Source organism: Rhinatrema bivittatum, chromosome 14, assembly GCF_901001135.1.
Source record: "Rhinatrema bivittatum chromosome 14, aRhiBiv1.1, whole genome shotgun sequence".
Lineage (NCBI taxonomy): Eukaryota > Metazoa > Chordata > Amphibia > Gymnophiona > Rhinatrematidae > Rhinatrema > Rhinatrema bivittatum.
In genome coordinates this window covers 14,482,039-14,505,437 of record NC_042628.1, presented here as the reverse complement: position 1 = coordinate 14,505,437, position 23,399 = coordinate 14,482,039, and the positions used below count along the sequence as shown (strand labels likewise).

Here is a 23,399-nt window from a genome sequence, read left to right as displayed (position 1 = left end):
TTTGTAGAAATCTTGTGGGATGTTTCAAGTTAAAAGAATATGCAGAGGGTGCTGATGAGATTTGAGGCAGGCACTTGCTAGCTCCCTAGCTAAGCTCTAATTGGAAAAACGCTCTTATGGTGTGGAAAAGCAAGTTTGTGCTCGCCTTGTTTGTACTGGCCTGACAATCACACTAACGAATCCCTGAGAGCAAGCTGATGTCCATAGCAGCAGTTTCCAGAGTCCTTCCTCCTTGAGAATTATATATTTGTTAGCAATTGTGTTACCTGGTATGCCTGAGTGAAAGGGGAAACATTTTATAATGGAGAAGTGACTTGCCAGTGCCGTTCAAGTTTAAAGACAGTGAAAGTGGTATGTTTTTCTTTCCTTCCTCCTTTTGTGCTTTCAGTTATAATGGCTTTGGGGCAGGTAAAAGAATTCTTTAGTTCCACCAGTAATGAAGAAAAATGTTTATCGGGCATCAGCGGCTATTCACACTGAAGACCTTCAGTTGTCAGGGGGGTTTTTATAGGCTGTCATTTTGTTGTCATTCTCCTGACAACGGCAAGATAACAAAAATCTGTTAAGATGAAGGTTAATGGTATGCTTCAGTCTGAGATTGTGTGCTGTCTCTTTGTGAAACACGATACACGATTATACCCAGTACCTTAAGAATGCAAGAGGCATATTTAAGGCTATCAGAGTACTTCTGTATGTGGGTCAACTCGTACGAAGAATAATCCCCATCAGGGTCTCAAAATAGTTGCTTCTTCATCTGGAAATAGATGTGACTTCTTACAGGTCTCCTTTCTCATGGGATCCCAACAAAGCTATGAGTGAGAGAAATTGGCTTAGAGATTTTAATTTTATCTCAGGGGTGACCAACTCTGGTCCTCAAGAAGTACAAACAGGCCTGGCTTTCAGGATGTCCACAATCATGGGGGCCGATGTAATACCGTGTGTAGCGGCTAGCATACCCAGAGCTGGCATAAAGGTATGCCACGTTCAAGAGTGCATTGAGAAAAAAAAGAAAAATCCAACTTTCTGTGATTCCTCCTAATGGTGTGTTGCAATACTAAGTAGGAGAAACCAAAGAAAGCAGATTTTAAGAAAAAAAAAAAAAATTCTGGACGCCTAATATACACACACAAAGATACACAGTCCAGGCCGTGCATCTTGTATGCCGGAAGCGGGAGAAAACAGACACTCGTACGTTGAGTGATCATTTTCCCAGCCCGCACTGACAGCTACCTCTCCTGTGTGCCCGCTGCTGAGGAGGTGCTAGGGATGCACAATTTTCTCTAGCGCCTTCTTTTTATTTATTTATTTATGATTTTTATATACCGACGTTCAATAAGAGATATCACATCGGTTTACAATAAGGTACAGAAGGTATTTCCCTATCCCCTTAAAGGGCTTACAATCTAAAATTTTTGTATCTGAGGCTAAGTGAATACAAAATAAAAACCATCGTAATCCAAATTCTTAACAATTGAGCGAAAGGTATAACAAGGAGCATATTAAACAAAAACAAGAGACATTCAAATACAAAGGTATTAACTAGAACATGCATTACGGATTGCATGATGGGGTGCACAAAGGGGAGAGCCCTAATTTAAATATTCCATCGTGTGCCCAGGAGAGGTGGCTGGGCGTGCGTTAGGAAAGCAGGCGCTCAGTTCTGAGCTCCCGTCTTCTGCACACAACTATTGCATCGGCCCCAGTGTGCATGAAAGAGATTCGCATGCACTGCCTCCACTGTATGCAAATCTGTCTCATGCATATTCATTGTGGATATCCTGAATACCAGGCCTTTTTGTGGCTCTCGAAGACTGGAGTTGGCCACCCCTGTTTTTTTTTATGGTTCATGCAGTGTTATACTTCTGGACTGACTATGACATTTTGTTTTGGTGCTGATTTTCTGAAAGTTGCTTAACTTTGGGTATCCAACATTAGTAGATGAGAGCAATTTTCAAACTGTTTTCCCACAGCTAAAATTGTTTACCCATATAAAACGAACTTCTGAAAATTGATCACCACCTGTGCAGGTAAAAAGTACAAGTGCTGTTTGCCAGCCTGTATGCATGTACCTATGAGGAAAAGGGGCATTCCTAGGAGAGTCGGAGGAGTGAAAGTACACTTGGAGATGGACCCAACCCACACACCACATAGCAGGTGCAAATGTACCCACAGTCCCTGTAGATCACAAACTTTGCAGGGATTTTCCCTTTGAAAATGAGCTTGCAAGCCTGCATGTCCAAACTCCTCGAGAACCAGCAGTGGTTGCAGGTAAGCTAACTGCCTCCTTCGTGACTCAAAATGCAGAGGTGATCTAGTTGCTGAATATCGAACAATAAACCAGATTTAAAAAAATTATTACCTTCTGACTGCAGGATTTCTAGTACAAATCATAGGGTATTAAATGTGCTTCTGTCTATATATCCATTGGATGTGAAACCTTAAATGCATTAGCCAGCCAGGAATGGATGCAGTTTGGTAGTGGTGTAGCTGAAATAACCTCACTCGCTGGAGTGCTAGCAATGAATTTGAATTTAGCTGGTAAGTTCTCTGATTAGGCCCAGAGCAGATGAAGGCATGATTTGTGTTTGACGGGCCGGGGAATTGAAAACAATCTGGAAATTCATACTAGTTGAAAACAACTTGTGTTGCACTTGATCAGTGTAACCTGGAAAAGACAATAATAAAAATGTGTAAAACTTTTACATTAGTGTATATGACTCATACTTAAAAAAAAAAATTCTTCCGTTTACATTTCTTCTCAGCTTATATTATAGCTGAGCAAATTTTCATTTGCTGGAAAGCTTATGTATCACCATTGTGTGTTTTGCTTGTTTCAGTCATCTTTTGTCTTTTCTGCTGAAATACTGCAATTATTTTTAAAAGACAGATTAATAGGTATTTGCGGAGCACTGAGCACCTGACCTAGTAATTAAGGATTGTCTTCCACCTCTGGATAGGGTTTGTTTTTTTTTCTTTCATTTGTTTTTGTTGTCAGTTTGCATGGGACGATTCTCTTGTAGCTACTGTATATAAAGAAAAGCACTGAATTTCCTCCCACTTTACATTCAGATATAAAGACTGATTCTATGTATGCAATGGCTCCATCACCTAATAATGTCCTGTCTTTAATTCATGGGCTACGCCTGTGACTGTCCTCTTTGCTTTCATGCTAATGAACCTGACACCCTGGCCTCGCTGCACTTTGATCTGCTAATGACAGACACTGAGGGGATAATGAAGGTTGCCCTTCTCCTTTGTGCCAACCCAACACCTTGAGTGGTTTTTCCAACATTCCCCTTAGGATACAGGTGCAGACAGTTGAGAACGGAGGGAAGAAAAGCCTTTGACAAGCAGCGTAGCTGGGGGCCTAAATGATAAGAGATCGGAGTTTGAATACTGAAGTGAAAGGAGCTTTAGAAAAAAGAAGGCTCAGAATCTTAAAACCTGCTTTGGCTCCTGTTGGATGCTGCTTCATATTTGTTTGCTTGGCCTGCAGTTTTGCATGGACCTGTTGCAATTTTGCATCAGCATTTCTAGTTAAAAGTGTTTTTCTTCCAAAAAAACAAACATGGAGGTGTACAGTATAGCTGATTTTCAATATTTTAAAGGCTTTCCACCATGAAAAAATAATTCTGTTGCATGTAGTAGTGAATAACTTTCTTTTAATTTGATTTTATTGTTTTTCAAAATGTGGCAGAAAAGTGCTTGGGGTAATTCAGTCTCTCCATCTGTCTGTCCACCCAGCAAAATATTTGTCCGTAAACTGCACAAATTGGCTTCAATCCTGGGTTGAGGGTCACTCATAGTGTGGCAGGCAATCCTGTCTAAAGTGATATGAGCCTGAGATTGAGGCCATTTTCAATACGATCAAAGCTGAAAATTGCTGCAAATCCATGCATGCAAGTGGTTTGGTCTCCTTGCTGATCACTCTCATATAAGCATGTAGCACATCCAAGGATGGGTGAATTCGCATTAGCTTGTGAGCAGAAACTCCATTGTCCAGGCTCTCTCGCCTCTTGTGAACCTACAATCCCATCTTAATTTAAAACAGCAAAGAGCTTCACATTTAAAAGTGTTTTCATTCTGTAGCTTTTTGGTGCCTTAACATTGGTGTTTACACGTATGATGTGAATATCAAATGTTTGAGCGACGAGTGAATTTACCCTGGCATTGCTTCCCCTCTCCCCCTCATTTATTCAGCGTTTCTCTTCTACTGTGGTACTGAATGAGCGACTCTTCATAGCGTCATATTAAAAATGACTTTTTTTTTTCTATTCGATGCTTACAGAAAATAATTATTATTGAGTTAGGCCCATAATTTGGGGTACTAAACATGCAGAGCTAGTGGCACAAAAGCATCCGTGTCTCTAAAACTCACAGGCCTTTCTGTTTTACTTTTCGTAGATCAGTTCTCTGTCTCTGGCAATTTTTAAGATTTTACCTGCTGTCACCACTGTGCTGTTTCAGTGGGTGGTGAAGAACCCTGCATCACCTTTTGTTAAGTTAGGATTCTGAGTGTTTGCTTTTCTGCCTAAGAATTTTGTTGGTTGTTTCTTCCTTCCAGTGGATCGGCCAGGATTGGGATGTCGAGAGCTCGTCTTTAGAAACACATCCAAAATTCTTCCTGCCATCAGCCGTGACATAGCAGACTGGGTTGTGGGGACAAGAATAAAGGCATCTCAGTTGCTTACTGTCATTTTGCTGCATGCAGAGGACCATATGACACAGCACATGGAGCTGCTGCTCAGCACCCTATACCACGCATGCCTAGATGATGAAAGTCAAGTTGTAAATAATGTGAGTGTTATATGATCCAAAGTCATGAAACTAAGAGCTCTAGTAATCCAGCTGTCTGCCTTCTTTAGCAGGATGTGCCGTTCCTGCTTTTTAATATAATTTCGCACTGCATATGCAGCGATGCTGTCATATTTTCTAATCGTTCCAAACCAAACCCACAGGTAAAAAAAATAAATAAAAATTTCTGCTCATGGCTTTCTTTGATAACCCAAAGAAATACAATTATGAAACTTTAGAAAGAAGGGAAAAATTAAAAAAATTCCCACAGGCTCAGTTGAAAAGCAAAATATTTTTTTAAATGCCTTACAAGTGAAATCAAATACCAAAATATGGTACTCGGTAGCTTTAAAACTATTTTACTTATCTTGATGCTGATGCAAATAAGAAAGTAGATGCTGATAACCTCCTGGCTCCAATTCTTGATTGTACTTGTATGGACTAATAGTCAGTTGGTACCACAAACTCCAGACTTTGACAGAGTCCACGTTTTGCTTACACTTAATTCAGGGTGAAGAATTCATCATCGTCGGCAGAACAAAACACTATTTGGTGAAACTGTTCTTGGCATACCCAGTTAACTGTGAAACCTAACCAGCATTATTCAAACATAGCCAGTTAGGGCTTTAAAGTTATAACTTTTATTCAGGGATATTCAGCGGGATGTTTATCCCGCTGAATATCCCTGATAACGTCTCAGGTTTCCAGGCCCTCTTCCTTTTTGCCGGCTAGACCAGTCCATTGCACTAGGATTTCCCTGCTCCTCAGCTGATGGAGCCGGATGGCTTCTGGTTCAAGGCCTTGCCAGTAGCTCTCTGATTCTGGTAGCTGGGGATAAGTGTGAACAGATGACCAACGCTCCCAGAGTCAGTGTTCATCCCGGGCCTGGAAGGCTCCTGGGACAGCTGCTCTGGGGGTGACTTCTCCCAATGCAGCTGCTTCCTAGGTTGGTTCTCCACCCCCTAGGTCAGGACCCCTTAAGGGAGTAAAGGGTCCAAGAGACCCGGGCTGCTAAATTTTCTGACAATTTAATTTTCAGGGGGAGGCGCATATTTTGGAAAGTAGTGCATGCGATTTGCCATAATGAATAATCTAAACATTTTTTGAATTTTCAGAATGAGATGATTTTGTGGTTCAGATGGCCCAAGAGAAACCGAAATCAGCTCATTTGGACTAGTTTCACTGTTTGGATTATCTGAATGCACATCCCTACATGCAGTTGTGTTAACATCTGTTTGTTTCCCATTAGCTCCAAAGTTGTGGTGCAGATGCATCAGTTGTCATTTCACAGATGGTTTAACTCTTCCTTTTGTACAATTTGAGTGCTGATTAACATTTTGGAGGCACATTTGCTTCAAACTTGCCTTACAAATGAACATTTCTTATTGGTAACTCTTGTTAAAGAGAAGCTTTTTAGGGAGCTGGTTATCTTGCTTTTATTGAACAGTGACCATTCACTTATAGGAAATCACTTTCCTGTGTCTTTGGGCTTACTATGAAGCAAGTATTTCAGGTACCTTAATCAGTTTTGTTTCACTGCTTATATTTGATTTATAGTAATCGTTGGGTAACTGGAGACATCGGAGCACCAGTTTACGCAGTTTTTGATTGCGTTTTTTTCCCCTAGGTCAGTTTTTTTTTTCATGTATTTATCGCTTAACTTGTATGGCCTAAGCAGTGTAAGCTTTCGGTTTTGCCAGAGGTTTGTTTCCTTTAAATGTTTATGCCTTTTTGGAATAAAAGGTGTGTTCCACTTATGACCACAGGCCCATTTTTCACAGTCTCCTTTCCAGAGTCCTCTCTCTTTCAGTGTCTGCTCAATTGTTGCTTTACAAGGTGAGCGTGATGATGCCCGGGGCTCGCACAGTGGCAGTCACCATTACTTTGATTGCTAATGGTGAAACTTTCAAAACCCTTAAACACGCCTCAAAATAAAATGAATGATCCCTAATGATTTTGTCTGCTGTAACTGCCAATTGACTTATCTACGTAATTAGCCTCTCCAGCTGCTTTAATCTGCCGTTAAGAAATAGTGATTTGTAAGGGCACTTTCACATCTGAAAAGAAACAATTACCAGATGTAGTTACCTAATTCTAGAAACCCTGAACTCCCTTTTTATACTCTTATGTACAATTAAGGTAAATGGCACCTTAGCAAGCTTAATGTACCTGAAATTCATTTTTCTGATCATTACTGAGAGAGTTTAAAGTGTACTAAAGCATCGCTGAAGCATTAAAAAAAGACTGATACCATTAAAGGGAGCAAGAAGATGGCATTTTAGCCTGGTAATTAGCCAAAGGGGCTATGAAATCGAAGATCACTTAGATTTTAATGTTCACCTCTTATTTCTAGCAGTCTGATTATATGACCTTGACCAAATCAATTGATTTTTTAAATCTCTCCACCCCACCACCCTGTTAAATCTTGCTGTTAGCTCATTAGGACAAGAATCTATTGACCTTCCTCTGCTGAATGAACAATCTCTATTATTGTGTTATGCTACTTTGGATTGTTTTGCTTTTCCAAATAATAGATTTTCCATGTGGTGCCATGTTTGTTTGTTGTTGCAGTGTGTGAAATCAGCAGAGTTGATTGGAATATTTGTCAGTCCTGAGGTATTTCTGAAGTTAATCTTGTCAGCACTCCAGAAGTCGCCCTTGCCGTCTCATTTCATGGTTTTGGCCGCAGTTATAAGAGGGTGTCCAGGCCAGATGCTGAAACCTCACCTGAACAACATTGCTAGTACCCTCACCCAGCCTGAGATCTGCCAGGGATCAGAGAAGGTAAGGAAAAGGTGGTGGTTGACACATGCCAGAAAATTTCAGATTACAAATCCAGAAACTGCTTTTCTTTTTTAAGATAACTCTGCCCTTCAGTGGTATTCGGTACTGAATGACAAAATTTGTACACCAACAGGAGGTGGTTTCTGTATAGCAGATTTCGGATGTTCCCTAACAAAAGTATTATTAAAAGTATAAATCGGCATTACAGAACATAGGAATGTATCAGTTTAGCAGTATGAGCTTTTCAACCATTTTATTTATTTTTACTTAAAAATATTTTTATTTTGCTTATCAGATTAGCCATGCTAGACAGATTTTTATTGTAAAACCTGAAAAGTGATTAATACATTTTACAGATATCAACATATACAAATAAAATCTACACAAACCAACATATAACTTTTTAACTTTTGTTATGCCGGTAGACAGTCTGAACTTATACAGAAGATGTATTTTGAGTCAGTGACCCAAGGGTCTTGGTCCAGGTTCTCTCCAGGAGCCACCAGCCTGGCCCTCAAAAACTACAATTTAATTAACTACAAACATCTCAAATCCCAAAGGCAGTGGTGTCGATAGTGCTAAATATAAAGTCACATTGTAAACGAGCATCCAAGGAAATACAATGCCAGTGTTTTGAGCCCTCAAAGGGATTTTTCCAAGGGGGAACGCTCCTTGTTTTTATTCCAATTTTATGGTCACCTGTTTATGATGCACTAAAGATATCCTCCTGCATCAAAATATACTTCTGGAATTGAAAACAAATATTCAGTAATTTGTGCAAAATGGTAGGGAAACCAAAGGTTTTGTGTGTTTTCGGGAGCCCCATAGATGATGGGTATTCTTGGATATTCAACAAATAGAAAACAACTCTGCTTACCTGCAAACAGGGTTTTCCATAAACAGAAGGATGGCCATAATCCTTGGCAGGAGCAGCAGAACATCTTTTTGGTTGTAGGGGGCCAAACTGCCTCAGCCTCTGTGTGTCGTCCTCCCCCCAAACTCCCTAATTGCTGATGCTGTGTGGGGCAAAAGGTTGGTCAGGCCATGGCCCTAGTGGCTCACTCTGTTTCGTCCCGGCAGTAATAGCAGATGGAGTGCGTATCCATGATGGACATCCGGCACCCGCAGATGCAGGCCTTGAATCTGCTGACCGTGGGATTATTGGCCTTGGGCTATTTTCTGCTTATCTAATTCTTTTTTTTTTTTTTTTAATTTTTCTTAAAATAATAAAAGTTTTTTGTTTCGAGGGGCTGCTGAGGCGGCAGCAGCAAAAAAAAAATAAAATAGGGGAAACAACAAGACAGTAAAAGATCATTAAGGCCAAAACCAAAAAACTTTTGAGAGAACTGGGACACATCTGTGCGAGTAGCTCAGATGAAGAAAGACTGAGGGGCACACGAAGCAGTAGGTGTACATGCAGGGACTCCTGCAAATGCTCAGTAAAGTTTTAACTGAGCTCCGAGAGCTAGGTTTCTCAGCACCATCAGATGTTATCCACACTGTCATGCCTGCTTGTCGACAGAGAGAAGAAATTTCCTTCACTGTCAAAAAAAAACCAACAAAAAAAACATTGTTTGGCTGAATTTCTAACATAGGATCATCTGGTAATGCCTTATAATATTGACAATCTGATAATTAGCGCGGTATTTCTCTTTTTTTTTTTTTGTTCAATCAGTTTTAGTGAGTAACAAAGTCAACACATTCAACAAATTTTTAGCAACAATACAACTTATACCAGTATAACGAATGTAAAGGGCAAATTCCAAGAAACTCGCTTTTTTGTTTTTCATACGCCAAAGAGACACGTATACACACACACACCATTCATACAACCATTCAAACCCATGCCTCCTAATCCTACATCATAATAGAAATAAATTCAGATGAGAGAGGAATTCCCCTTTTCCCATATTCAAGAGTATGTGTCTTTATCCAGTTTTAAGAACCTTGTGTCACAATTGAAAATAACCTTTGTGCAGTATAATACGCTTCTGAGTGAGATTGTTTACCTTAATAACTCCATAGCAACATATTTTAGCATTAAATCTTTCCATAACTGAAATGTAGGCAAATCCCAGTATTATTCCAGTTTAACATGGATTTTTTTGTCAGAATTATAGCTACACCAAGACATTTTCTTTCCTCCACTGGATAATTTTATAGCTCTATCAAACAAAAGCAAATGAATTATTTTTTCAGACCAATTCAAAGAACAGCCTACCAATGCTTCTAGATGCATAATTATTTGATGCCAATATGATTGAAGTTTATAGCAATCTGTGAACATATGACATAACGTTCCTGGCATATAACTGCATTTGACATAAATCAGATTCCCAAAGGTACATTTTTACCCCCATGATCCTAGAAATATAGGCAAAAGCATGAGACATCCTCCTCAAGATATGTCCCCAGATCTTTATTCCAAGAATCTGCAAGTTTCAGTAATACCTACAGTACCTGAATGTAAACCGATGTGATATCTCAGATCGAATGTCAGTATATAAAAATAAACAAATAAATAATTGCCCCTTTAGTGATTAATTTATTTAACATATTAAACCAAATACCTATTTTGTTTAAATTTGGGTATGGTTTCTAAAAAAGATTCATCCTCTTCAGAAAAAACAAGAAGACTGAAATCATCTTTGACCAAACTCAAACAATAATGATGTGCTTGTAAAAACACAAAAAATTGAGAACTTGAGATCGAATATAAGTCACCTTTTGAAAGGTATAAATGTTCTTTAATTCAGGATCAGTCATATGCCCCAGACAAGTCAATCCCTTATGTAACCAATTTTGAAATACAGAACTATTAAACCCAGGTAGGAAATTTTAAATTGCCACAAAAAATCAGGAATGGAGAAATAGTCCGAGACCTAGGCGATCTTTCCCTTCATCATTTCCAGGCCTTTTGAACTGCTGTTAACCAAAAATTAGACAACTTCAAAGAAGCTTAACTGCCTTCCAGTTACATGAATCACACTAATGGGAAAATATGGAAAGGATATCTCGCTAAAAAAGCCTTCTACGTCAAATTTATAATGCTGCGAAGCCCCATCCTGGACGTAATGAAGGAGACACGCAACATTATATTGATGAAGATTTGGAGGGGCTAATCCCCTTCCCCAATTTTTTTTCACACTCTAAAATTGCCAGCCTCAATCTAGCCCTCCTATGACGCCAAATAAAACTGGAGATCATGGAATTAAAAATGTGACCATCTGAGCTTTTAAACCAGATAGGCAGCATTTGCATGCAGTAAAATAGTTTTGGGAGAATTATCATTCTGACTACTGTACCCATCAGTGATACGGGGAAAAACATCCAAGTCTCGACTATAACCTTGATCTTATCTGAGACCGAAATAAAGTTAAGCTGACACCGTTCTCGTAAAGTTCGAACCAGATATATCCCTAAATAGCAAAAAGGATTTAATTTCCATAACAATGGAAACTGTTCTCTCCATCTTTCATTGCCAGATCTTCGGGAAATGCCTCTGATTTATTTTATAGTTCATCCTGAGCACAGAGAACCAAACAAAGTCTTCTATCACTTCAATTATACCCATAAGAGTGTCACAAGGGTTTCCAACAAAAAGAAGCATATCATTGGCAAGCATATTAAATTTTATAACTTTGCTACCTATTTTGATGAACTGTAAAAAAAAAAAAAAAAAAAAAAAAAAAAATCTAAACCATGCAATCTAATCGTCAGAGGAAAGCTAGAATATATAATAGTAGGGACAGCGGGCATCCTTGTCTTGTGCTTCTGCATAATAAAACTTTTTCTGAAAGTGTTCCGTTAACCAAAATTTGGGCCAAAGGATTGTTATATAAAGTTTTAACCCAACTTTGAAAAGATTTCTGTATTTTTTTAACACTAAATCTTCTACAAATATAACTACTCAACCCTGTTGTGAAGGCCTTTACAGAATCCAGACTGACCAAAAACCTGTCATTTTTCTGGTCTTTAGTGCTATAAATAGCCATTAAAGCCTTCAAGAGATTAGAAGAAAAATCAGCCCTTTATAAATCCAGATTGATCTGGGGTCACTTGAGACTGAATTACATTATTCAGTCTGGAAGCCAATATGGAGGCTAACAGCTTAATATCTTGGTTAAGAAGTGATGTAGGTCTATATGATTCTGGAAACAGACTATCTTGGTTTGATTTTAAAAGCAATACAATAGTGGCTACGTTTTTTGTTTTTTTTTACCCCTGTTCTAACCTCCCTTCTGCCTGCACCATATGAAACATTTCCCTCGTGGGTGTCAGTATAGGATTTTATAGAATTCTCCTCCAAACCTGTCTGGTTCTGGAGATTTGGCTAATTTAAGCTGAGCTATAGCTCTCCGTATCTCTTTCTCGTAAATTGGAGTCTTGAGACTAATTTTTTTGTTCTTCAGATAACTGGGGGAATTATATCTCATTGAAAAATTGTCCGAAAAAGTCTCCATTGTATAGAACTGCCTGAAAAATGATACAAAAACTTTAGATAAGGAAGCTGATGTCTTCTGCAGGTTATTTTTATGTGGCCCTTTTCCTTAAGAGTGAATTCCATTTTCCACCCTCCTTTTTTTCCACCCAGTCATTTCAGGGCCCTTACCAAGGGCATTAAATTTATTTATAAATTGTCTGTGCCGAGCCATGTCAGAGGCCTTACTGAACTCTAACACATTCCCCTGATCCAAGTCTGGTTACCCAGTCAAAGAAATTGCTCAGGTTTTGTCTGACCCAAGTCTACCTCTGGTAAAACCATGCTGCCTCGGATCTTGGATTTCAGAAACTGCACTGTCCTCTGCTTTTAGTAACTGTAGCATTTAATTCGCTTACCACAGAGGTCAGACTAAATGGCCTGTGGTTCCCGGCCTCCCCCTTACTTCCACTTTTGTAAAGAGAAACCACCTCTGCCTGTCTCCAGTCCCCCGCAACTACTGCTAACTCTAAGGAAGAATCGAAACCAGCAGCCAGCGGAGCTGCCAGAACGTCTCTAAATGCCCTGAATGTGTTGCTTAATCTACTTTTAGTTTAGTTAGCTCCTCATGAACACGTCCTTCAGAAAAACACCTTTTTGTAGCTTGAGCAGTGCTTGCTGCAGCAGGAGAATTGTTTATAAAATTACAAAACCTGCCTGTTCCGGAGAGGCGTGTTGGCACAAGGGGGGAGCAATCCTCCGTATTGGAGGCTGAGCTTTAAGAACAGTTCCATGTTGGCAAGCAGAGGACATGGAGGAGGGTGAGCAAAGCAAATTACTAGTGCAGTGAGTTCATAATGTGAAATAAAGACAGATGCTTGTCATGTTTATGGTTAGGAATATAAGGCAGGAAGGAGGAAAGTAAGTTTTCAAATAAATAACACCTCTCTGGTTTTGAAAGCGTTCCAAATTAATATTTGTGTGCTTTACCTGCATATAATCGCTATAGTTTTGTCATCAATTAATTATTTAGGCATCAAACTTTTTCGCTTTACTTGAGAACCAGAACGCACCCGTCCTGGTGCAGGACCTACCATGGAAGTAAAATAGCTCACTTCCGTGACCTTTGCATCATCCCTGGGAAGACATCTGTAAGCAGTTGTCGTTTTTCCCTTTTGTCTTTTTAGTTATCGTATTAATTGGCCCTAAATAACAGTAACTTGAGACTCCGAATTAGACCATAAAGCCCACTGGGCCCAGCCTCCTGCTGTTTGGCACTTTTTCAGAACTTAAAAAACAAAACAGTGCTGCCTGTGAAAGAAAACAAATCACAGCAGAAGAAAATGTGTTTTTCCTGGCTTTGAATGCATTGTAATGAGCATCGAGCTGGGCAGAGAACCTGAAAGTCATTTCTTAAGATTAAAGTTGAACTGGGCCCTTCCAGAAGGGCTGTGCTTTCTTCTCCAAAGAACCCTAATTTGAAACTCTCTTCTACTAAATGACCAGCTCGGGTTTAGGTGAAAAGGGCTTTCCCAGACTCTGCACCTGGCAGCTTAGTGAATGAAACCTGAGCTTTTCTTTGTAATGTGTTTATTTAATGACAAGTTACAGAGAGATATATGAGAGACCGGAATGCTTGTGGTCTTCCCATCTCTCTTTACCAAAATGAAAATCAACTGGTATGTTTTCTGGCATATACGGTATATTTAAAAAAAAACCCAAATTAGATGTACCCGCTTCAGTTTTCAGTTGGTTTCTGCCTCCCACAGAGCCCATGAATTACCTTCCCCACTAGAGATGCGAGGAAAGGGCTATCTTTCACACCTTCTTCCCCAAGGTTTCAGTGCTATGCAAAAATGAGCTGTACAATAGCGGCACACATGCTCCATCCTAAGATGCCTCGGCATTGAATACTATAATTCTGACTGACTGATCTCTCTTTAAGCAGCCTTGTAGGCCTCTCTCCAGGCCGCAGCAGGATGGGTTCTGCTTGGCCTCGTAGACTTCGGGCCAGGTGCGACCAGTCCACTGGGGGAAGCCCGATCCTCTGCTAGCCCAATCTGCCCCAGCCCACCACCATTGCTCTCACCTCCTTTTTCCTTTCCTCATGTCTGACAGTTGTATAAATGGTGGCAGTAGCAATAGGGAGATGATAGCCAGGAGGAAGTTCTGCCTCTCTCAGCCTATTGGGTTTTAGAGCAATAGAATGTGCTTTGGGAGGAGGCAGGAAATAACAGCGGCCAGCGTGCCCCCCTCACTTTGTGCATTTCTGGATTAAATCATTATCTGGCACACTTTCACAATAATTAGACAAGACCTTGTGTAAAAGTAATATTTGAGTGAAACAGAATTTTTCAGATTATTGGGCACCAAGGTATGTAACTTGTTATCACTACAACAGTCAACAGCTTATATGTTGAATGTATTATTTAGCCTGTGGACAAACTACATTGTTTTCTATCCATGTAAAAACTCACTCCTGTTTTTATTCTTGTAGACCCTGTACTTGGAACAGTTGCTTGGTTGCATCCAAGCGTTAATTAAAGTGTGCCAGGGAGACTGTAACGAGATAAGCTTGCAGCTAATGAAGGTCCTAGTTACAGTCATGTCCATACCATCTGGTGAAAAGCTGCAAGGAAAGGTATTGATTTTTCAAAGTGTAAGCTCAAGAAGTTAACGTGTTGCTAAAAAGTAGTTTCATGACTATTGTAGATGATTAACGTTATCTTACAGTTTATTTATGAATTGTAAATGTGAAGGAGAGCATTTATAGTCCACCTCCTCATTCTCACAGTTCCTTTTCTCATTTGTTTTGCTGTTCTCCATTTCTGCAAGAGAAAATTGGCTGAGAAATGCAAACTTGTTTAGCTTCTTAAGGGCCAGATTCATTAAGGCTTTTCTCCCATTTTGTGTCTATGGGAAAACCCGTTAGTGAATCTGGTAGTAAGCCTGTAAAAGCTGAGAAGAATTAAAGGCACCGTGAGTTATATTGCAGCCGGCATAAGGTGCCATCAAATTATGTGACTGATGACATACATGTGCGTACGAGTCCTGTGAGGATGCTAAGAAGCACATGTCAAAATGATGGGCCCATTTATCCCAATCTGAGTTGGAACTGAAATATGTACTAACAAGTGTTTAAATATTTTAAAGTTCATTTTTTGTACTGCTTATTTAGAAATACAAAATTCTGCTTATTTAGAAAAACAAAAAGTTTAAGTACCTTTGAAGTGACCAACACTGTTTGTTTGCCAAGATGGATGTATCCCTAGATATGCTTGTGAAATCTTTGCTCTCTTCTCATTCTGTATTCTCCCCATTGAGAAGGGTAGATTTCACTATAGCTTTTTTTAATCCATAAACTGAAGAAAGAATTACTACATCTTTGTCATATACTAAGTGCATCTGCATTTTCTATTTTAATTCTGATTGAATATCCACGTTGGATGTTTCTGTTCTCTTCTTGGAATGCAGTGGGAAACGTCTAGACATATAATTGAGAATGGAGCATAAAATGCATTTGGATGCTGTAAAACTTTGCAGAGCAACTTGCAGTAGCTAATGGTAGTGAAATTTTGGGATGCATGTTATTGTATTGTTTCTTTTGAGTTATAAGCTGGTAGTTTACACGTCCAACATTGCTGTCAGAGCAACGTTGGAAGCCACTGGGATCAGAGTAGGAGGGCACTGTGATCCCAGTGCAGAAAGGGATTGCTAAGATACTGGATGGGTGGGAAGATTTTTTTTTTCTCTCTCTTTTTTTTTTCCCTGGGGGCCTTTCATTTTCACCCAGTCACAACAGACCAAAGGGGGCTAGCTCTGCCAATGTAGTTAGGGGTCAAGCAGTGAGTAAAAGCAGGACAGGCCAGCAGGTTTTTTTTTTTCCTCTTCCCCTTTCCCTGGATAGGTACCTTGTTTGGAGGCAGCTATATAAGCTGGGAAAATGGAGCAAGTGATCCAGGGCCTTGCCACAGGGCAGCAACAATTACAGAACAGAAATGCAAATTGATCAGCAGCAGACATTGCGAGAGCAGGTGGTGCAGCAGCATATGGTGCTAACCCAGATAGCACAAGCTCTAGAAACTGCTGTAACCAGTCCATCTCCTGTGTCGCTGACACTACTTAAGATGACCACAATAGAAGAACCCGACTGTTTCCTGACTAACTTTCAAAGCAAAGCATGGCTGGCAGGCTGGCCAGATGTCAGGTGAGCTACCTGTCTGGGGAATCTACTCACCAGGAGTAATCAAGATGCCTTCCAAACCGCCAGCTGGAAGGGAGGGCCACCTACCAGGAAGTCAAGGCCACCATTCTAGAGAGAGCAGGACTCGCCCCAGAAGTTCACTGACGGCGATTTCAGCTGGAAAAACTCAAGGAACCTAGTCCACAGACTTAGCTGTTCCTGGAAGGGAAGACCGGGGTGGAAGTAGCCAAAGCAGTTCTACTGGAACAGTTCCTAGACATTCTCATGTGGCCTATGTGGCAGTGCATCTGCAGACCTAAGTACATAAGAACCTGCCATACTGGGTCAGACCAAGGGTCCATCAAGCCCAGCATCCTGTTTCCAACAGAGGCCAAACCAGGCCATAAGAACCTGGCAAGTACCCAAAAACTAAGTCTATCCCATGTAACCATTGCTAATGGCAGTGGCTATTCTCTAAGTCAACTTAATTAATAGCAGGTAGTGGACTTCTCCTCCAAGAACGTATCCAATCCTTTTTTAAACACAGCTATACTAACTGCACTAACCACATCCTCTGGCAACAAATTCCAGAGCTTAATTGTGCGTTGAGTAAAAAAGAACTTTCTCCGATTAGTTTTAAATGTGCCCCATGCTAACTTCATGGAGTGCCCCCTAGTCTTTCTATTATCCGAAAGAGTAAATAACCGATTCACATCTACCCATTCTAGACCTCTCATGATTTTAAACACCTCTATCATATCCCCCCTCAGCCATCTCTTCTCCAAGCTGAAAAGTCCTAACTTCTTTAGTCTTTCCACACAGGGGAGCTGTTCCATCCCCTTTATCATTTTGGTCGCCCTTCTTTGTACCTTCTCCATTGCCCTCAGGTACTAACTTAGATGGTGAGACCTTTGGGGATAGGAAAAATACTTACTGTACCTGAATGTAACTCACCTTGAGGTATTGGTGAAAAGACTCGCCTCTTAAAGCTTGGTTATTCCTCTGCAGTGATTGCTACCTTACTCCACTCTCCACAAGTTCTCCACTTCCTTGGCTTATGTGCGGGTTTGGAGAGTTTCTTGAGGCCTGGTGTGAGGACTGGGGTTTTCTTCCTCATTCAGTTAATATCCCACTCATTCTGGATTTTTTGCAGGATGGGTTGAATAAAGGATTGGCCCTTAATTCCTTGAAAGTGCAGGTTGTGGCTCTTGCCTGTTTCAGAAGCCTGGAGAATGGTGTTTCCTTGTTGTCTCATCCTGATGTGGCCCATTTTTTTGAAGGGAGTGAAGCATCTTAGGCATCCCTTGAGGTTACTGGTTCCATTGTGGAGTCTAAACTTGGTGCTGGATTTTTTGGCGGGCCTTATGTTCCGACTGCTGCGTAGCCTTTCCTTGCAGTTGTTGACCTTGAAGACTATGCTCCTGGCAGCTATATTATTTATTTATTTATTTGGTGCTTTTTCTATACCGGCATTCATGACAGCTTCATATCATGTCTGTTTACAGGAAACTGGGGTACAATAACCTTAAAACATTAACATAGTAAAGAAGCAAAAAGTTACAATAAAACAGGGGTGAAGAACTGGGGGAAGAAGAAGACAGAGCATAGGTAACTCAAATATAAGGATAGTTATTGAAGTGTGTTGAGAGTTCTAAAATATTCGTTGTGGCTATATATTCAGTGCAATGAATTTCTGAGCTGCAGGCCTCGTCTTACTGGGCCCTGTTACTGCGGGTGACGCCAAGGGCGTTACATCTGCGTACTGTTCCATCCTTCTTGCCCATGGTAGTCTCGGACTTTCATTTGAATCAGTCCGTCTCCTTGCCAACCCTGGATAAGGTCAGGGATGCGGAGGAGTATTGCCTCTTATGCTCCTTGGATATCAAGCAACTTGTTGTGTGGAATCTGGAGGTTTCTGAACCTTTTTGTAAGACAGATTGCCTGTTTGTTCTCCATGGCGGGAGTAAGCAGGGCGCTTTGCCTTCGCGGGCTACCATAGCTCGTTGGATTAAGGAGGTAGTCATGGCCTCGTATGTGGATGCTGAAAAGCCGTTGCCTGCTCAGGGCTCATTCCAATAGGGCTCAGGCAGTGTCATGGGCGGGGGTTAGTTTGTCTCCCGTCAGTATCTGCCGAGCTGCGATGTGGTCCTCCTTACACACTTTTATTTTCCAGGTTTTATCGTCTGGATGTGCAGACCTGGGAGGATGCGGCCTTTGCATGTGTGGTGTTGACTGGACTGCAGGCAGCCTCTTACCCTGTTGGGGAGTAGCTTTAATACATCCCACTGATCCTGAGTCCATCTGTCTACATGCTAAGAAATGGAGAAATTACTTACCTAATAATTTTTGTTTCCTTAGTGTAGACAGATGGACTCAGCTTCCCGCCCTTGGCAGCTGCATGAGTGTCCTCCCATGGGGGCTTTGAATCCAAAGGTATTACTGGTGACTAGATGAACACTTCCTAGCTTGGGGTACCTATATTCTTACTTGAGTTCAGTGTTTATGGTTGGTTGAGTACAGTTCTGGATACCTGTTTTTAATCAAGTTTATTGCTAGTTGCTTTTGAAGAGAATACTGGCAGGCTGGGGTCACTGCAGGGTTATAGATACTGTGACGTCAGCTCGCTCCATCTCCATCTGCTGGCAGGGGAGCATAACCCACTGGTCCTGAGTCCATCTGTCTACACTAAAGAAAACAAAATGATCAGGTAAGTGATTTTCTCCACTGGTGCTTCCAGTCAGAAAACTAGCTGGTCGCCTAGCATGCCAAGATTTTGGGGACTTCAGAATCCTGCCAGCATGAGGTCCAGAGGGGAGGGTAGGGGGTTGAGTGACTGAAGTTTTGCTTTGGGTGCCAAATATTCTTGCACTGGCTCTGGCTAAATGCACAATAAAAGATCCTTTACTTCATGAGCCAAACCAGTGTCCTCAATTTTTCCTAAAGTCTATTAAAACCTCTGTTGTTTAGTAGAAAAATGTATCTGTATCACTTGTAACTGAATATTTTTAATAAGGCCCCCATTGTTGATTCTAAACTGGTTGTAATCCCTTAAATTATCTAGAAGTGAAATGCAGATTATTGAGTTGGCAAACAATCGTTTTACAGTATTATTGGTTTGGGGAGGAACGGGAAGGAACTGTTGCATACTGAGAGAGAGATCTCTTATTAAACAACACATGCTCTTTTAGAGGATATATCTTTTGCTACTAATAAATTTGCATTTTCATCTATTGATTTAACCCTAGAATATTTATTCTCAGGTACAAGAGACCATATGCTTACTAGCTGAGGTTCAAAGTCTGGGTGGTTTCCTACATCTTTACAGACAACACATTGATCAGCTTATGGAGTGGGTGTCATTAACAAAGCAGCACTGGACCAGCTATTCAATAGAACGCTTACGGTTTGAGATAATTGTCACCGAGTCAGGTAAGATCAGTTTAGATTTCAGACGATCTGGTACACTGGTATGAGGCTTTTTTTTTTTTCCTTTTAAAAAGAAGTTTGATGAAAGCCAATATGTATTGACAAAGGCTTCTCGCCCTTCCCCTCTCCCCTTCATAAATGCTTCTCTCTGTCAGTCTGCAGGACAATGTCTCCAAAATAAAACTAGTGCCAGTGTAATGTGAGGCAACCACAGTGCAGTGCTGAACATGGCTCATGATGAGGATGAGAACAAGCACTGCACAAATCACATGAGCAAGAAAAACACAAAGCTTAAGGTGCTGTAAAGAAGAACGGATTCAAAGCAAATGGCCATCCACCATCCTGCATGCCAGCTTCAAAGACCAAAAAACCATTCTATGACGTGAAAGAAATGGGCATGCTAATGACATACCTTAGGATTCATTTAATTTTTTGCATCCAAACAGGACCTGAAAGCAATCATGAGTATTTATTTACTTTATTGGTACTGTAATGTAATTACAGTCTGTAAAACTCGAAGGTGCAATTTGTGGAGATGATAAAACGATAGAAATAGGAAGAAAAGAAACTCTGACTTCCCTAGTGTTTTCTCAGTACAGCCCAGCATGAGAAAGCAGACAGACGAGTCTCAGCTTTTTTTTCTGTTTTGTAACTGAATTGTTTTTTAACCACTTCAGTTGTCAAGGTAAAATGGGAACATTGACTGGAGGTAATGAAACAGAACATCCAAAGACCCCCATAGCAAACATGACTAACTTCCAGTGCAGGTTATGTATTTTACTTTGCAGCTCTATCAACCAATTAACAAACATTAGTATAGGCACAAAGGAATCTCACCGTAAGACGCATGACAGCAAATGTGTAATACTTAAACTAACAGAGGACCCCGTGTGCCACTCTGAGAGGCCAACTAAAGGAGGGGGTAGCATTACAATTTTGCTTGAGCTGAGGTGAGTGTGTCAGAAGGCGAAAATATAAAGGCCTTACTGCCCAGGCCCTCTGGTTAATATTTGAAAGTCAAGAGATCTATATCTGGTTAGAGGAATAGTTGTGTTCTTTTCTGATAAAGGAATTATGCAACAGTCCTCCCAGTTTATATATAAATTACTATTATTTTATTATTATTACTTAGATCAATGTTATTTATGGCCTTTTTGTTCCCTATCTACTTGTTAATTGTAAACCGACATGATGCGATATTTATCGCGAATGCCGGTATAGAAAAACTTTAAATAAATAAATAAATAATATCATTCTGCAGTTTCATAAGTAGACTATCACATAACTACACAGATTATACATTTATTTGCAAGGTGTTAGTGATTTATTAGTTCATGACTTGTAAAGTGAAGTGAACCAGGAAGAAAATTATGGTTGACAAATGGCAGACTAGAGGTGACTCCCCCGATATTTGACTGCTTTGTAACTAGTTCATAAATCATAAATAAAAATGGTTTGCATATATATGTTATATAAGAGGTAGCACTAGCCAATCAGCAGTCTTTCTTGCCCAAGTCCTCATCCCTTGCCACACCCCTCTACATCATCCAGAATGGCTTAATCATGCCCCCCATGGATCATTTTTTGCTTACATCATCAGAAATGGCCCAGCCTCAGATCACAACAGGGAAACCATCCATCATACTTTGCCCGTAATATCAGATGTTACCTCATTTCAACATGGGCCCTGTTTGTCCCACACAGTGTCTTGTGAGTTGAAAACTTTGGAACACTTGCAAAACTGAGTCTATTTCTAAGATAACATTTTTTCAAGAGGCAAATATTGCAGGAAATTGCACACAGCACACTGAATTCTAGGCAGAGAGGTGGAAGGAGGGAATTTGTTTCTGCGCATATATATATATTTTACTATGTCACTGTTGACTATGCGCAGAAACAAATTCCCTCCTTCCACCTCTCTGCCTAGAATTCAGTGTGCTGTGTGCAATTTCCTGCAATATTTGCCTCTTGAAAAAATGTTATCTTAGAAATAGACTCAGTTTTGCAAGTGTTCCAAAGTTTTCAACTCACAAGACACTGTGTGGGACAAACAGGGCCCATGTTGAAATGAGGTAACATCTGATATTACGGGCAAAGTATGATGGATGGTTTCCCTGTTGTCAAGGGAACTGGGAACCATGTAACTGGCAGACATAACATTTGTAGTTCAAGTGACATTACAGTTGTAATTTAAAGCCCTGCAGTTACAGATGACAAACCCCTCCTCAGTGCCTCGTTTTTCACTGCTCTACACAGTGAGTAAGAAGGGAAAAAAATGATTTGAAAAATCTTTAAAGAGCAGTTTGCAGAGGAGTGAACCCTTGATTCATGCTGGTAAAATGGAAAAAAAAAAAGGTGCTTCAAATACACACGGCACATTTAATCATAGAGACAAGTCTTATATTTGATAACATATTTTGCACAAGGTGCTTTTAAGCAAAATGTATTATGACCCAGAGGCCGTAGGGAGTTTGGGAGGTGTAACTGCATTTTTGGAGCACTAGGAAGCATCATAAAGATGTGAATCAAAAACAAGTGGGAAGAATCTAAGATGGCTGCTTGGAGCCTCGTCGTGAGGTGATCTTGTAATTTTTACAGAGGGGTTTCAGAGATATTTTCCTGCTTTTGATGGGGAAACGGAAAGAAAATCACGTCTCCTTCATGAAGTCTTCTTTTCATCTATGAAGGGGCCCCATGGACAAGTTTGTCCTGACCTCTGACTACTGGGAGAAAGGGTAGCATTGTTGGGAGAGGATTCAGCCAAGGGCTTGCTGATCCTCTCCCCAGCCGGGGAGATCGTCGTACCCAGAGAGCCGCGTTCCTCCATCGCAGCTGGTGCTGCAGGTCGGGCACTGTTCAAGCCAGCTGGAGGACATTGCAGCTTCTCCGGGTTAACCGCAGGGCCTGAAGCAGTTTGGACATCGGTACAGGAAGGAGAAGAAATGCCGGTGATGGAGCCGCTTGAAAATCCGGTGCTGCCTGGCTCTTCACGAGAGTTTTCAGGTATATTTGCAACAGCAGTTACCTTTTAAACGTATTGTGAAGCCTTCCAGAATCAACCTTCACTCAATATGGGAAGCCTTATCGTTGCTTTCTTCTCACTTGGCTCAATTTGTGTTACAAACAGACAAAAATGTCAACAAGATGTAAATCAGTTGGCTACTAAGACTGAGGTGTTTGATCCGAAAATTACTGTTTATGAGGGGAATGCGTTAGACTTCATCGAAAGGACGAAAGATATTACAAAATAAAATTGAAGCCTTGGAAAATATTGCTAAAAGTAGAAATATCAGGCTGATACATTTTCCTAGGAAAAAAATCAGTTCCACCTGTTCAAATGTGAAGGAAATATTTCCAGATTTTAAAGATTCCTGAAAATCTACTGCCGCTAATTGCCAAGGCTTATTTGCTGTCTGCTTTAAAAAAAAAATTTAAAAAAGCCTTGCAAAGATCTTTCATTACAAGAAAAATGACTATTTTGAGTCTGACTTTTTGGAAAGTTCATCTTCTGAAGAAGTTCTTCCATCTCCCTTAGTGGCCCCGCTCCTGGTGGATTCAGATCGGGACTTTGTGTTAAAATGTTTTTCTTCATACTAGCTCTTTTCCTTTTTTAGATCTTAAAATCAATGTTTCCTGATGTGGCTAAGGTAAGACAAGTTAAGAGGAGAATTACTTTTGTTGAGATCCGGGGTGCTGCTTTCTTGGTTAGATTCTCCTGGTGAATGGAGTGAAGTATAGATTTTGTGATTCTTCAACTGGTTCATTTTATTTCTTTGCAACAGATGGCTTCAC

General features: G+C 40.4%; 1 protein-coding gene across 1 annotated transcript in view; it reads left to right on the top strand.

Moving 5' to 3' along the window:
- The window catches only part of DNAAF5 (dynein axonemal assembly factor 5), a 74,518-nt gene that overhangs the window by 27,578 nt on the left and 23,541 nt on the right, over positions 1-23,399 (top strand). Inside the window, exons 5-8 of the mRNA XM_029576723.1 lie at positions 4,565-4,797; positions 7,366-7,578; positions 14,496-14,639; positions 19,442-19,610. Of these exons, the coding sequence (XP_029432583.1) occupies positions 4,565-4,797; positions 7,366-7,578; positions 14,496-14,639; positions 19,442-19,610 (759 nt within the window). The remainder of the gene's footprint in view (positions 1-4,564; positions 4,798-7,365; positions 7,579-14,495; positions 14,640-19,441; positions 19,611-23,399) is intronic.